The sequence below is a fragment of the Mastomys coucha genome, unplaced genomic scaffold (genome assembly GCF_008632895.1).
Source record: "Mastomys coucha isolate ucsf_1 unplaced genomic scaffold, UCSF_Mcou_1 pScaffold15, whole genome shotgun sequence".
Taxonomy (NCBI): Eukaryota; Metazoa; Chordata; class Mammalia; order Rodentia; family Muridae; genus Mastomys; species Mastomys coucha.
In genome coordinates, this window is record NW_022196897.1 from 64,722,856 (window position 1) to 64,739,894 (window position 17,039).

Below are 17,039 nucleotides of genomic sequence, written 5' to 3' on the forward strand. Positions count from 1 at the left end.
TTTTTTGTTCTAGCTCCTAGAGGCTAAACATTCAATCTTTTAGCATCAAGTTGCATGCATTCTGTGGATTATCTTTATCAAATTTAGATAATTATCCTTTATTCAGTTTAATAGGTATTAGAATTTATCAAATATTTCCAAGAAAAACAATGCACCAATTATTATAATCACATGAGTTCCCTTCTTAAGTTTGCTGACATGTTGAATAACTTAACTGATTTTTAATATACTGAGCTAGATTTATTTATATAACCCAAAGTTCTTTGGTGATATTTTTGTATGCTTCTGAATTAAAATTGTTTATATTTTGAGAAAGTTTTATTCTAGGTACGTAAGTGATATTATCTGATAACTCTTTTATATTTTTTGTCTGCTTCTGGTATTAGTATGATACTGGTCATATAAATTAAGTAATTAAGCTTTTCTTCCTCCTGTATTTTCTGAAAGAGATTGTGTGAAAGTGATTTTAATCCCCCTTTAAATGTTCAGCAGAATTGCCTATGGGCTTCAATACTACCTGGCAAACTCCAACACTCTAAGAGTGACATGAAAAAGAAGCAGCCACTTCCTAAATAGCTATCAGGTAGGACAGCATTATGACCCCCTCTTTTCCCTTAGAACAGGAGATGGTTACAAGCCTTACCAACACATCAGCAGCTACAGCCACTAGGGCAGTGTGTCACACTGAGTGGCTTGCACAGCCCCAGTTACCGCTTTGTGCTTGTTTGAGCTAGACGTCAGGAATAAAGGTGTGCACTTTGCTGGCTGCTTTCCAGTGCTCTTGAGGGAGAGTCGCCTTCAGACTTAAGTTATGGTTAGCTATTTTCTCCTCCTGCAGTTAGCTATTTATTTCCCAACACTACCCCACCAAAAAAAAAAAAAAAAAAAACCTGCTATTTGAACAAGAAAGAGAAGCCCCCTCCTCAAAAATCCCTGTTCTTTACATGTCTGGATCCCATTGGTTCCACGTTTTAAAGATGTACTCTGAATGTGCTCTCAGGCTCCCCAAATTGTAATTTATGAAAATGGAGGGCACCGCTTTAGCATTACTACAGCAGTCAGGAAAACCAGAGGCACACATAGGTGAGACGTGGTGCAATGTGTTCCCAGCTACCTCACACAGGACCCTCAAAGACCAAGGGACTACTTGGGGGAGCCCAGCTATGACTCATAGAAACAGCTGAGACAACAGGCTCCAACTAAGAAGAGCACTGCCCCTTTGCCAACGCTGAAGGAAAGTAGTCACAACTCCTTCATCTGACGGTAGACTGAGGCAGGGCACAATGACAGTGTCTGTGCCTAGCTCTGCTCTAAGCTCCAGGGACCATGGAGCTAAATCTTCATTTACATCAGTGAGATCAATCCTTTATAAGTAGAGTACGATCTTCCCCATCAAAGAGTCCTTCTGAACAAAAGATGACGAGAAGCTATGGGTTGACACCAGTGTTGAGAGAGCTGCCGCCCAGCAGAAAACAGCAGTGTGATAGATCAAGACTGAGGAAAGCAAGTGGGGGAAGAAATGACCTGATGCCAGGCTTGGTTCTCATTGAGTAGAGGCTCAAAACGGTAAAAACTGTGCCTGTGTCACCCACTGATTCCTGCATCCTATGACAGAAACTTTCTGATGTCAGGCTATGAAGTTGTATCATTTTAAATTACTAAGGTAAATATAGCCATTTGACTGAGAGGGAATTCTCAAACCATTACTCAGCTTATGTGCTTTCTAACTGAGATATCAATTTTCAGCCTAATACTAACATATTCTTAACAGGGAAATAAATACAAGTGTACACATGCTTCTGTGAACAATTGCAATTAGCATTATAATAAACGGAAATTTATTATAGAATTATTACAGAAGTGGAGAGTAACTTTTCACTATTATAAGCATGTATCTTATATCACGGTGTGATAAGCACTGATTAGGAGAATTAGTTTAATGAAGTTAAGCTTATTTTACTAGGCAAGAAAAGTGGTTGTGCTTAGCTTTAAATACAAATGTTGTTTATCTGCCACACACAGGCATTTCCAGCTGCACTCAATGTGGACAGGGTACAGTACACAAATTCAGCAGCCCAACAACTGACATCCCTACATCGTCTCCTTTGACGTTGAAGCCGTGAGACGTGAGCAAGCACTGGCCAGGTAGATATGAGAGCTCCTCTGCCTCATTTAGGAAGAATCTTTTCTGACCAAAGAACACCCACCTTGAGTGGAAACCTTTTCTAGAGGTAACAGTAGAATTCAATTCTTGCTAGTTCTGTCAAATGAAGCCACCACAGAGCAGCAATGTGGAAGAGGAAAGGCTACCCAAGGACGAGGTAAGGGGTCAAAAAGGCAGTCCAGACACGAGGGCAGGTGGGGGGAGGGGGGTTACAAACTCTCAAGCTTCTACTTCTGCCTGCCCATGACAGGGTGTGACAGGAGAGTGGACATGGGATCTGAGGTGCATGGTGGTTTGGATGGGGTCTGTTCCGGCTGTCAGCTCCACCACCATACTGCTCTAGAAGTGCAAGACAAGCTATTGCGCTAGATCAGTGCTCGCTTAAGGGATCGTGGGATGTTATAATTACAGCTGTAGCTCTTTATATACCATCAAGTAGGACATCACCCAATAGAAAGTAGATAAGGAAAACCTAATTTTGAAGAAGGAAAGAAATAATAGTTATCCCTGATCAAACTTAAACACAATTTCAAAAGCTCAGACAATACAGGCGAACACTAAGTCCATGCATGGTCCAATGTATGTGTGTGTGCGTGTGTGTGTGTGTGCATGTGTGTGTGTGTGTGTATGTGTGTGTATGTGTGTGTGTGCGTATGTGTGTGTGTGTGTGTAAATTCTCTGAGAGTGAACAAATGTTTTCCTAGATTTTACTCTAGAGCCTATATTGTGGAGGCAGTTTTAAGATGACAAATACTTTGCTCTAAATCCTCCCTTTTCTGTAATAGGACCATTGTTCCAAAAAGGCAGTGGTGCCACAGGGCCTGCTTCCTACCTGTGCTGGTGTTCGGGCCAGGCCCAGGCCCAGGCCCAGGGCAAGGGCAAGGGCAAGGGTAAGGGCTGGCCAGCAATGGCACTGAGCCCTGGGCCGGGGGTGGGGGCTGCCCATCACTCAGCTGCTTGACTCGCTTTCGATGGGATTTGCCGTCATAATGGACCTGGGCCTGAGCAGCGGAGTTTAGCTGGATGTTGCACACGTCACAAAAGGAGAAGAGACTCTTCTTCTTCTCTTTAGTGAACTGCTCCCCAGGCCTGTCGTTCTTTAACCCCTTTTCTTCAAAGCCCCGTAGGAAGGTTGCCATATTCACAATTCCATCTTTACAATTGTTGTCGGGGCTTGAGGAGTACTTGATAACTGAAAGAAAAAATACAAGGGCCTATAAATTTATATGTGCTCTCATATCTTCCAGTGCAGGTATAATTCATTTTTAATGGTTGGTTTGAGCAGATATGATCTTCAACAAATCTGAGATTTTTACATCTCTCCTTTTCCTAACACCTCTCCCTCCCTCTGCGCTGTTAACTCCTGCCCATCCATGAGATCTTAGCTAGCAGTGGTCTTCTCCAGAGAACCCATTCTGAACCCAGAGAAAGGACGGGGCCTGGTCATGTGTGGCACAGACCTATATGACTTCCTGCACAGAGGCCATGACATTGTATATTCCATATGTCTCGGAAGTTATTTGTCTTGTGTCCCTTCTCTCCACTAAGTATGATCTCTGTATGGCTTAGCTCTAGAACTGCAGCTTTTACACAGTAGGCCTGTAAATATCTGTTCAAACCAGGAAGGAGTATTTTGAACACAAAATTGCTCCAAAAAACACGTGAAGACAAAAATGTACAGAAAGTACACACACACATACACATCACACATACCACATACACACAAACATCAGACACATACAAATGCCACACATAACACATACCACACACACACACATCACACACACCATATACATCACACATCACACAACACACACACACTACACATACCACACATTCACACATATACACATCACACACACACACACATCTCACACACACATACACACTCACAAAATTGCACACATCTCACACACACACACACACACACACACACACACACACACACACAAAATTGCATGCATACAAGCAGAACCATGCCAGAATTAGGGTTGAGAAAGTTTAAAAACATAGGATGGCCACAACTTACATTGAATTGTGTTCTAAAAGACCCTTTACAAATCAGCCAACTGGAATTTGCACATACTTTCTTGCAGATGTAGTGAAACAAATTGTAAATTTCCAGGTTAGCCCATAAATATCAATTTAATCTTTGATAAGCTTGAAATGTAGAGCATCTGGAATATAAATAAATAAAAATACAGTATTAGAATAAATCGATGCATATGTTAAAGGAGTAAAACAGAATCTGAGTCTGGCATAATCTTATGTTTAAACTCTGATCTTTTCTTTCATTTGTTAGATATAAAACAGGATCATGAAGAATAGTAACCCTCCTATGGGATTTTAAGAGAAAACTTCCAGTACCCTCAGTTAATGAACGTGACCCTGCCTTTTTTCATTTACTGTTCGGTTCTGCGTGAAACAGGCTAAGTGCTCATTCCAGGCCATTCCACATTGCTGGCATTTCCGTGCTACCCATGTGGTTGAGTTGCTGTTCTGTGTCTTGGTTTGGGTGAGAAGAAAGCGACTCTTCAGAAAGACAGGGCTATGCAGACATAGTGGCAAGCACCTGCAGGCCCACACGTAAGAGATGGAAGAAGGAGAATTTCCAGTTTAAAGCCAGGATGGGTTGTAGGTCAAAATTCATCTCAATTAAGACAAAATGAAAATAAAAATGAGAGTAAACAACTGGGAAGACAGCAAGAGAAATGTGGCATGCTTAAGAATGAACAGACTGAAGAGGATGTTGCCTGGCTAAGGAGGATGAAAAAGTCATATAAAAGAATAATCAGGACTTATCATGACTGTGATAGATCATTCTGTATGGAATAAACTCAGGGGGTTGCAATATTTTATTGGCTTTGAGTGATTATTTTATCCAAGTTTGTTTTGGGCTTTCTGGAAAGGAAGGAGAAATGAAACACAAGTTCACAAGCTGAGTAACGAAAATTCAGATAGGATGTTACCATAAAGACAGATGTTGATTCTACATGCAATATGTCAAATATATCTCTTATTTGTTCACATATACCTAGCTGTAAGGACAGTTCACATCTTGATACATAAAATATACCCAACCCATATAGAGTATATATATACTCTTACCTGGTGTTACCATTTTAAGGGATTCTATAAAACTTTGCCTATTCTTTTTGGTTTAATCAGCTTTCTTCCTTTGAATCTACACAAATAGGCTGGTGAGATGAATCAGCAAGACCCATGGTGCCAAGACTGACAACCTGAGTTCAATTGCCAAAACCTACATGTCGGAAGGATAAAACTGATTCCCACTTCCACACATGAAATATGGCATGCTTCCCCATACCTAAGAAACTGGAGGGAAAAATCCACACCAAGTGTCCATAAATAACAACTAAGCAATTCCCGTAACTAAGTTTGAAAATAAGAATTATTATTAAAATGAAATTTGAATTGCACACATAAATATTTTTGGTTTTGACTTCAAACTCAAAACCTCAACACACTTCAGAGCATCAGTGCCATATGAAAGTTATGCTCAAACATCACTATACCTTCTTTCTGAATATGCAAATGTAAGAATTGGTGAATGAGATGAATTGATAAACAGACAGTTCTTAAATGAGCTAATCAATGTTGCACCCTGGTGAGAACGCTAATCACAGTAAAGCAAGAAAACCTGGGACCTGTGAACCTTGCAAAGCTAGACGATGCCCAGATCCTCAGCCCTTACTGCATCGCTGGATCCTGAGAGCAAGTAAGATCCTTGAGCCACCTAAGGGCTGCTCTGTTGGCCCTTTCTCCTGAAAATCTGACACTTCCCAAGGTCTCTGACCTTGCCCATGTTGTAAATGAATGTGGTATTTCACAGAAGCAAGATATCTGCCATCTTATCCCCCGTTTTAAATCTGAATGGAAACAATGACCTTGTTTTGTATATTATTTTGTGTAAGCCTCTGCTTTTCTGGCTACTGTAATTTGCCCTAGAAACAAGCTATACTTTACATTGGTTTACACGTGCATACCCTAAGTAGGAAATCAGGAGCCTGTGAAGTGTATGCCCCCCCTCCTCCCAGAGCTATTCTCCTAAGTGATCCTTCAACCCTTCAGAACCATGTCCACGGGCCTCTTGGGCAAGGCTGCAATGCCTTACGCGATGTTCACCAATGCCTAGTTATCAGTCCAAGACCTGATTTCGTTCACCACACTTCCTTGGCTTCTCAGAGGAAAACAAAGCTGGTTCTCACTGACAGCCACTTGCAACCAAAGTATATTTAGTTACAGAGGTGTTGGGAAGAGGACCTAGCGGTGGCGAATATCAGAGCCTTGACGTCCACACTGGGTCCAAGATGACATGGTGCCAGGCTTACACCCTGTGTGGAGTGATAGCGTCTATAATGTCAACTTTCTGGCTAAGAGTAAGGAGAACAGTGAGTCTAAGTGGAAGACAAGAGAAAAATCTCACTTGTTATTTTAAATTTGCTTTTTCTTTTTAAATCAGACTATCCCAGATGACATGTTTTGTATGCATGACACAGAAAGCCCTTCAGGGATGCTGAATTTTTGAAAGCAGTTAGCAGCATGCTACTTTAGGTAGACCAGAAGGTGTCTCTGGGGGCAGGACCAAGAGAAGCAAGTAAAATATTCTGTGCTCTTTTTGTGTTATTTTGCGAGATGGCTCACCCTTTAGCCATGAAAGAACAGCATATTCTGATACAAGTTAACGTATGTAAGGTGGCTCTGTGAGCTGCCTTTGGGAAAGTGAACTGAGGGCCCAAACTGGACAACTAGTATGTATCAAAATGAGTGATTTTAAATGATCAAGAGGCGACTGACTGGATAAACTTTTCTAAAGAGAAACTTATCTCTAGGACCGGTCCCATATGCACAGCCATCCAGTGGTTTTTACATTAACTTGAAAAGGGATGGAGGCTGCTTCGGAGATAAATGTTGAATTCTGTGAAACAGCATGACCATGTCCTGTGGACAATGTGACGGTGACCTTTTGAGGAGCTGCTGTGTACATTCCCCTCATTGTCACACCCTAGTGAGTTGTTTCCTAGAGTCCTCCTGAAGATCCCCTTGCCAGGGTCTCTGCTCTACTGTTGCACTTCAAGAGTCTATATTAACAATTCTTTGTTCACAAATCCAGGATGGCACACTGAGCTTACGCAATGACTTTAAATCTCAATGTAGACTTATATTTGTGTGAGTTTGTTTATTTCCTCACTTAGTAAATGCTTATTTATTGGGCAGGCAGGAAGCTTGATCCTAGGAAGCAATAGTGACAGGAATGGGCAATCTGACAAGAAATAGGATGAAAGAGGAAGGGGACAAGAGTGGACTAAGTTCTTTGGGGGATAATTTTTCCTCCCTTACTAGATTTCAAAAACCCCAGAAGATTGAAAAACAATCCTTATTTGTCTTGGTACCCTCAGTATCCATGATTCATGTTAGTACAAAAAGGCATTTCATTCTGGCTGAATAAGTTAATGTAATGTTGTGCATGCACATTTAAGGTGTGTGTGTGGCACTCATTGTGAACGTAAGAACCAAGTTCAATAGCTTGAACTATTTCTGTTGTGGGCGGCCCAACTCTTGCAAGGTCACACTGTATCACTGACCACACAGCCTCATCCTGTCCTGTGGTTAGTCTAACAGGGAATAAAACAGTAAGTGTGCGGGGAAGGTGTGGGCAAACTTTGTGGATTTGAAAATACACAGGTGAAGAATGTGCTAGGCTCTGACACAAGAGTGTGTTTACTTCCCAAGGATACAGGACACAAGTATTTAATATTTAGTTGACCTCCAGGATGACCATTTAGGTTAAACGTACCTAAAAATTAAAAATTAAGAGGTTGATAAAATGTGCTCCTTTTGTTGTATGGTTCAGTATCTGATTCATAACAGGAGCTAGATATTGAAGGCTATACTTGATTTAATCCAATTTCACATTCATCTAGCACTGACTAACAATAATTAGCTGTTCTTGCCCTGTGGTAATGAAAAAAAAGTCTAAAATAAAAACTTGTGAGGAAAAGGGAAAGAATTCAGAGCTGAGGGCCCAGTTCATAGAATTCCTAGCATGTGCAAGGTTCTAGGTTCAAAGCCCTCGGTGCCCTGGTACAAAATAAGCAGAAGGGAGCCCTGATAAACTAGTCACTCTGCTGCTTCCTTGCAGAGCTTGACTCCAGAGAGCTCTAAGCACAGCTGTCTCCTAGGCCCTCTGAGCACACTTCCTCCTCCCTGCAGCATTATGACACTGGAGTCAAATTGCTGTTTAGGGTTTGATATCCCAACACTGTTTCTCTGCCCCTTGCTTCGCAATCATCTACTGGCACTCTGCCAAGTGCTGGTGAGGTGGGCTATAACAGGAAGCCCTGGACTCATCTGGATCCCAAAAGATGTTGGCGTCACAACTGGGTGAGAATAACAGGCACTTCTAGTCGTTTCTTCCATTTGATTTTTTAATTAATTAGTTAGTTAGTTTTCATCCCAAGAGCTGCCCCCACCAGTCCTCCCCTCACTGAGGCCCTCCCCCTCCCCTTCTCCTCAGAGAGGATGACCTCCCCCCTAACCCCCCTGTGCTCCCACCCTGGTGCATCAAGTCTCTGCCAGATTAGGCACATCTTGAGTAAAAGTTTTAAGTCAGCTTTTAGGGGCACACTGATCCTTCATTTGAGGGAAAACATCTTAAAGGCTCTTTGTAGTATGTGAAGATAAAAACACAGGCTCAGAACTCTCTGTAATGGACACTCTGGAGTTATGGTTCCAAGCATGCCAATCTGCCTTCCATAGTTGTATAAAGAGCATCCTCATCATGGCACAGTTGCACCTCCGAAAATGATATTTTCTTTCATTAAAGTATATTATTTCTTCTAAGTGGATTTAAGTTTACAGTTCCTGAAAGTTTTTGTTACATTCTGGGAGATGAGTGTGTTCCTACCATCAGCCTGGGAGATTAGAGGAGACCCAGTGGAAAGGAGTGAAGCAGAAACACCCTACAGTAAGAGAAGAATGTCAAAGGGATGCAGAGGCTCTGCCCAAAATAGCTGCTTAATGGCACAGATTTTGGATAAATAAGCACGATTCCTGAAACTGAATGGAAAAAAAAGCCAACCCTAATTTCTGTGATATGTTTAGGAAATGAGATATTTCCTGTCTTCCCAAAGACTGACAGGCATTGGGGAACAGAGTGCCAATAATAGAGGAACAAAAGCCCATGGTCCAGATCCTAGAGTGAGGAGAGAAGCTGACTCCTGACACATGGTGACAGGCCTGAGGGTGCCCAGGAAAGACTTTCATGATGGGGATACCTCTGGAGGAGAGTTTGTCCCTCTCTAGCAGCAGCATTTAGTTCTCCTCTAGTATCCAGCTGCCCCTTTTCATAAGACCTCTGGGGCTGAAGAGGTGGCTCTGTAGGTAACAGTGCATACTGCTCTTGCAGATACCCCGAGTCTGGTTCTCAGGACACACGACTGGTGGTTCACAACCTGCACCCCAGAGTTCCAGGGTGTCTGATGCCATATTCTGGCCGCCATTTGTATTGCACTCACATATATGCAAGCATGCATGCAAAATTAAATATAAAAACAAGACCCTAAAAATAAAATGCATCCCTAACTCATCAGTGAAGACAGCGAAAACTTACAGATGATCTTGTCACTATGGAGCATTATGCAAGTCTGGGGTAGCGCCTGGGGCAAAGGTCATGTGTGCAGAAGTAACAGCAATGGACTAATGGATATTGCTAACCTACAAAAGAGGGAAACGAGGATTCAGAACAGTCTGCTGGTGAAGACACTGAGAAACTGTATAACAACATCTCAAAGGGCCCCTAAGCCCTGATAATAGAATTCCTGCATTGAGTCGAAATTAAAATGTATTTATGTATTTATTTATTGTGGAGTTGGAGATTGAACCTAGAGTTGTGTGCATGCTGGACAAGAGCTCAACCTATGGGGCTACATCTTCAGATCTGCATTCTATATTTTCATATTGTGGACAAACAGGGAAAGACATTTGAGTATCTAAGTATAAAGCAAACAAACTGTATTCTCATTAATCATTAGAGTTAGAAAACCAATCAGATGACTGGCACTTAGAAGGTATTCTGTAAGCCCAAGAAAGTGCTATAATTCAAATGTAGTTTAGCTTTACTCAAAGGCTGCCAGTGAATTTAGTCTTAACTTTCCAAAGACCTGAAAGCTGAATGTGTTTATAAACAGATGTCTTTTCTGGAAACCTTGATCTTCAAAGTAGCCCAAGGCCATCAAATTCAGACAGCCTAACAATGAGAATGCAATTTATTCTTAATGCCAGAATATGTTTCAGACTTAATTGTATACTTCAGATAAAGCAAGGACTGAAAATATCTCTTATATTCTTGTTTGAAACGGGGTCTCCATTTGTAGCCCAGGCTGGCCTCACACTTGTAATCCTCCTGAGCCTACTTTCTGTCTGCTGGGATTGAAGGCATGCACTAACACAACTAGCTTTCTTATAATCTTAATACAAGCAGCACATGAGCATTGGAACATGAATGCTTCCTAGTGCAAATATACAATGTTGCAATAAAAATACTGACTTTGAAATCTGTTAATGTTGTATACAAACAATTAGTGAAATGCTCAATTAAACAGAGGAATAGATTTACTGTTATATAGCCCTAGCTAAATAGATACAGAATATATACTCATTTTGAAATACAAATATTTAAGTAGTTAAATGATTTTAGGATAGAAATTAGATTGTACCATAATTATAATCTTTAGAGAATTATGTGATATGGCAGCTTTCATGATATTAAATAAATAATCTTCAAGCACTACATTTAATTTTATTTATTTAATTTAATCACAGCTTGAACTTTCCTGGAAAAGAATACTGTTTGGGAAGTCTCTTCTTTGGGGGATGAATCAAAGGCAAAAGACCAGGTTTGCAAACTCAGGTTTAATTACCCTAAGGAGATAATTAAGTACACTTACACCCACAAAATGATATAGTTTTTTTTAAATTTCTATATATCAAGAATTATATTAAAGATAGGTTAAAATTTATTCCTGCCAAAGCAACACTTGGCTTATTTTCAAGTGAAACATACATTAGGAACCCCTTCCAGATATAAGAGATGCCACAGCCAGGCTACATACCTTTTTATTTTTTTCAAAAATTCTTTTGAATTTTTATTTTTTAATTAAAATATATCATTTTCCTTCTTCCCTTTCCTCCTTTCAGCCCCCTCAATGTACCTGCCTTGCTCCCTCTCAAATTTAATGGCTTCTTTTTCTATTAACTGCTACTGTTACATATGGAACCACATAAATCTATAAATACCACCTGCTCAGTCCATGTAGTGTTATTTGTATGTATATGATTTCAGGGCTGACCACTTTGTGTTGGATAAACAATTAGGGGTCTCATCTCTGGGGAAGATTATTTCTCCTACTATCAGTATTCCTTAGTTGCCTGAATGTCTTTGTCTAGGGGTGACACCCTATAAGATCCCCTTTCTATATTAGTGTGTGTGTGTGTGTGTGTGTGTGTGTGTGTGTATGTATATAAATATATAGAGAGACACAAACACATACAACAGCAATAGATACACACAATCCTCTTTTTTGTGGTCAGGGTGTCTGGACTCCACCTGTACTGTAGCCTGCCTTGTAAATCTGTGCAACATGAGACATAGACAAAGCACAGGACAGAGAACTTCAAAACAACTAATGAGGACTTCAGCAAGGACAGACATGGCAGCCCAGCCCCTGCCATTGTCATTGCCCAGGCCCGGGCCTGTGAACCCCATGTATTAGTTAGGGTTTTACTGCTGTGCACAGACACCATGACCAAGGCAAGTCTTATAAAGGACAACATTTATCTGAGGCTGGCTTACAGGTTCATAGGTTCAGTCCATTATCAAGGCAGGAACATGGCAGCATCTAGGCAGGCAAGGTGCAGTAGGAGCTGAGAGTTCTACATCTTCATCTGAAGGCTGCTAGTAGAATACTCGCTTCCAGGCTGCCAGGATGAGGGTCTTAAAGCCCAAACCCACCATGACACACCTACTCCAAAAGGGCCACACCTTCTAATAGTGCCACTCCCTGGGCCGAGCATAAACAAACCATCACAGCCCAGAAGTTTTTGTATGAAGTGGGTGTAAGTAAGCCCACCTGATAGGAGTTTCCTAATACATGGAAGAGGGGGCAGACAGTCATGAGATGGCTCCACAGGAGGCAGCAGTGTCCATCAAAGAAGGAATGGTTTTGGCTTCAGATGCTGTGGTGGTTTGAATATGCTTGGCCCAGGGAGTGGCATTATTATGAGGTGTGGCTTTGTTGGAGGAAATGTGTCACTGTGAGGGTGAGCTTTAAGACCCTCATCCTAGCTGCCTAGAAACCAGTCCTTTAGTCACCTTCAGATAAAGGGTAGAACTCTCAGCTCTGCCTGCATCATGTCTGCCTGGATACTGCCATGCCATCAAAGTGGAAACTTTGATGGTACTGGATTGAATCTCTGAACCTATAAGCCAGTCTCTACTAAATGTTGTGCTTTTAAGAGTTGCCTTGGTCATGGTATCTGTTCACAGCGGTAAAACCCTAACTAAGACAGATACTTTACTCTTGGCTCATTAATCCACTCCTATTCTCAAAAAAGTGCTTTTGTGCTTTTTAAATCAAGTGTCTCTATTTCCCTTTTTGAGCATTACGCCATGGTGTAGTTCTTTGTCCAGGGACAGAAGAGCCTGAATCAGGTGCCAACTGACCTCAGATCTGCCACTCAAGAGCAATCATGTTTTCTCTCTCCCTTCTCTTTATTTCTGTTTCACACACTATCTATAAGCTTACTCATGCTTTCCCGGATGCTCTGGGCTGCTTTCCTTGCTCTGGGAAGGCTCCCTTCATCTATGCCCCTGGAGCTGCTCGCAGACTCCACAGCTGAGTCTGCCTGTGTTCTTGAAGGTATGACTTTCGTCCTCTCCTCCATCCCCCACTTCCCAGCAACAGCCAAGATTTACAGCTTGCCTGCCCTCCTGTTTTTCTCTCAAAGTTGTCCTTGAGCTATAAAAACATAAAAGCAGTGATGATTTCATTCAGGTCACTACCAGTACCAGGCTCACTCTTGGCTGTGGGCAGTTTCCCCCATGGGCCCTTTCTCTCAGTTATGGAGATTTTTCATACCCCGCATCACCAAAGGCCATTCTTCCTAACACATCAAGTGGGCTTTGTGGGTAAAAGGGACATTTAGAAACACTTGGCCAGTTCTAAATTATGATAATTTGCTCGCAAAGAAAACTATTTTCTTGGGTAGTGCATTGGTGTGGCATTTGTAGTAAAAAAAAAAAAAAAAAAAAAAAAAAAAAAGGCAATCGAATTTATATAGGCTTATTTTTTGGCTAGTAGGTCAAATAAGGACACCTTTGCCCGGGAAAAATGCTATAATGCCAGGTCAACAGATGTAAACTGGGAGCATCTCAAGTGAAATGCAGCAAATGGCCACCTATGCATGCAACACACTCCTCTGTACCTTGAGACCATTAAAGAGCAACTAAGCTGTTGCAAACACAAAGTCCTCCTAGGCTGTTCATGTGTAATTTTTCCACACTTACCAGTTACATGAAGAAACAAACCTTATCTCATGATATTTGAGAGACTAATGACTATACTTCACACACACACACGCACACGCACACACACACCTTGAACATAATCATAATCATAATTGAAATATTTTGTTTCCCTCTTCGAAAATAATTTTTAATCTTCTTTAAATTTCTTCAACCCATTTGTGCTTCATTTGTGAAATTACTTTGCATTTTCTCATTACAAAACTAATGTGCTTATTGTCCACAATTAGTGGATCCAAAGTAATAATAACTAAAACCTGGGAGATGTGCTTTCTATAAATTGACATGGTTTAAAGATGTATATGGCATTTCAATGAGTCCAGGGCAGCCAAGGCAATTCTGAAGAACAATTAAGGTGAAGGGCTTGAATTGCCAGAGGTCACAGACTGTCATGAGGCTACAGTAAGATATCCTGGTTTTAGTTGAGGGAGAAAAAATAAACTGACCAGAATAAAGGGATCAGTTTATACACAAAGACCATGGTGTGTATGGTGAACTGATGTGCATGTGTGACCTGGTGTATTGAGGACACAATTGATAATGTAATGAAGAAAGGATATCAATTTCCTTGAATGAACTGAGTTGACTTGTGTCTATATATTTTTTAAAAGCATTTTGCTGTTTATTGCATAACTCGGGCTTGTCCTTGCCAAGGATGATGTCAAGGGATGACAGTATTAAGCATAGGTGAGAGGCGATGATGATAGGCATAAGGGTATTGGTGGCAGACACAGGTTAAGGGTGATGTCAAGCACAGGTGAGGGGTGATGTCAGGCACAGGTGAGGGGTGATGTCAGGCACAGGTGAAGGGTGATGTCAGGTACAGGTGAGGGGTGATGTCAGGCACAGGTAAGGGGTGATGTCAGGCACAGGTTAAGGGTGATGTCAAGCACAGGTGAGGGGTGATGTCAGGCACAGGTAAGGGGTGATGTCAGGCACAGGTGAGGGGTGGTGATGGTAGGCACAGGTTAGGGGTGATGTTAGGCAGAAGTAGGGGAGATGGTAGTAGGCGTGGCTTGAGGAGAGCACAGCTTTCATGACTTCAAAGTAGGCAAAGACTTAAAACGTACTGACCCCAAGACATTAAATATATTAAAGCCAAAATTATTTCTTCAACTAAGGATACCACTAAGAAAAGGCAGGGTAGAAAAAGATATTTTCAACTGACATACATTCAGAGAAGGATTAAGTTTTGCTACATGAAATCTCCTCCGAAGCTTTAAAGACCGACAATTCAACAGAATAATGAACCAAAACTCTGACTTCAGAATGCAGTCTGCCAACAAGCAGTAAGGCCATGGAAAGGTGCCCAGCAATCTAAGCTTCATGGAAACACAGGTGAACACTATGATGTGACCCCAGTGAAAACAGAAGCAACAGAAAAGTCAAACCTGATACACAGATGCCAGATGAGCACACCACTACCAACCATGTATGAAAACTGGAAAAACCTACTAAAGTAGAACATGTGTACATACACTTGAAGATCCAGCGACTTCACTCTTAGGTATATAACTAACATATATGTAGATGCATTCTTTGAATGTACACACTTCCACTAAGATCTGTACAAAAGCACTATTCGTAATACACCTACACTAAAATGTACCCAAATGTCCACCAAGAGTATATAGTGTTATTTTAAAACTAACAAAAGGGATAATAAGTATAAGCATATATATTGTAATATACTAATTCAATGTATTAATTCAACAAGAGAAATATATATATATATATATATATATATACATATATATATATAAAGAATGGATGCTTTCTATCTACATACAGCAATATGTCTGAATTTCAAGAATAACACCAGTTAGTTATCGCTCACCCTCTCAACCTTTCCTTCCAGCCCATCTTCACCACTTTATGTCAGCATTGATCCATAGAAACGCCATAAACCAGGGACCTCCAGTGGCCACACTAGACTGGGACACCAGCAGGCAATTTTCACTATCTTTCCCATCCTGATCTCTCAGTTCTGTAGCAGCCTGCTTATGGGATTCCCTCCTCTCATCCACCTAACATTCCCTGGAAACTCTACCTCTCAGTGTACAGAAGCACTTTCCTAACAAGAATCCTGTGGCCATTGCACTTGACTAGGGGTAGGCAATGTCAACCAAAGAATGGAACACCCGCCCAACAAAGACATGGCCAGGTATGTACACCGAACAAACAAACAAACAACAAACATACAAACAAAACACTTTAAACATGGTAACTCCACATGCCTAGTTCCTAGAACAAAAATACAATAATTAATACCCAAAATAATATGTCTCCTCCTGAAGCCAGCAATCATATTGCAATAGCCCCTAAGAAATACAAGTTAGCTGAAGCCAAGACAAAGACTTTAAAATAGTAATTATGAATATGTTAAAAGACCTTAAAATATGAATAAATGCCTTAATGAAAACACAAACAGTTCAATGAAATATTGAAAAAGGTTCAATACATGAAAGAATCTAAAGAAAATCAAAGCTGAAATGAAAAACTTAGGATGTCCAAAAAAAAAAAAAAACCTCACAGGTAAGCCTCATCAACAAATTATAAGATTTGGAAAAGAGAATTTCTGGTCTTGAAGACAAAGTTTAAAAAATGGATATCTCTCCTTCCAGACTCTCTGGGCTGGTGTCCTGAGTGGACCTTGGGCTCAAGCTCTGTAGCCAGTCCCACAACACCCAGTGGAAGCTCCACTCCCAGGCACTATGACACTCTCAGGATCAGAGGTGAGGAGGACACAACATCTGTCCCAACACCAGGAGTAACTGGGACCAGCAGGACCAGGCACACAGGAACTCTGCCAGCAGAGTGGCTCTGGTTCCTTCCAGTCTCTCTGGGCTTGTGTCCCGAGCAGACCCTTGGGCCCAGGCTCTGCAGCCAGTCCCACAACTCCCAAAGGAAGCTGCTGCACTTCCAGGTGCTCTAACAAGCCCAGGGTCACAGGATCCCAGAATCACAGGATCACAGAGACAGCTTGACTCTGAGAAGTTCTGACAGAACCGGGATCACAGGAAGGACAGGCTCCAGTCAGATTTAGCAAGAGCAGGTAGCACTAGAGATAACCAGATGGCAGGGGGCAAGCGTAAGAAAATAAACAACACAAACCAAGCTCACTTGCCATCATCAGAACCCAATTCTCCCACCATAGCAAGTCCTGGACACATCATCACACTGGAAAAGTAAGATTCAGATGTAAAATCACTTATCATGATGATGATACAGGACTTTAAGAAAGACATAAATAGCACCTTCAAAGAAATA

The 17,039-nt window shown here is 41.3% G+C and overlaps 1 protein-coding gene across 11 annotated transcripts in view; it reads right to left on the reverse strand.

Moving 5' to 3' along the window:
• Nucleotides 1-17,039, reverse strand: part of Znf385b (zinc finger protein 385B) — a 394,108-nt gene that overhangs the window by 292,320 nt on the left and 84,749 nt on the right. For 9 of the 11 annotated variants that reach the window (XM_031370763.1, XM_031370760.1, XM_031370755.1 and 6 more), the window contains 2 exons: nt 4,194-4,341; nt 2,997-3,356 (listed from right to left, as the gene is read on the reverse strand). In XM_031370763.1, the coding sequence (XP_031226623.1) occupies nt 2,997-3,303 (307 nt within the window). In that variant the 5' untranslated portion in view covers nt 3,304-3,356; nt 4,194-4,341. Of the gene's footprint in view, nt 1-2,996; nt 3,357-4,193; nt 4,342-9,797; nt 9,900-12,315; nt 12,430-17,039 lie in introns of those variants that run through there. The other 2 variants (XM_031370758.1, XM_031370757.1) reach the window with 2 other exon arrangements.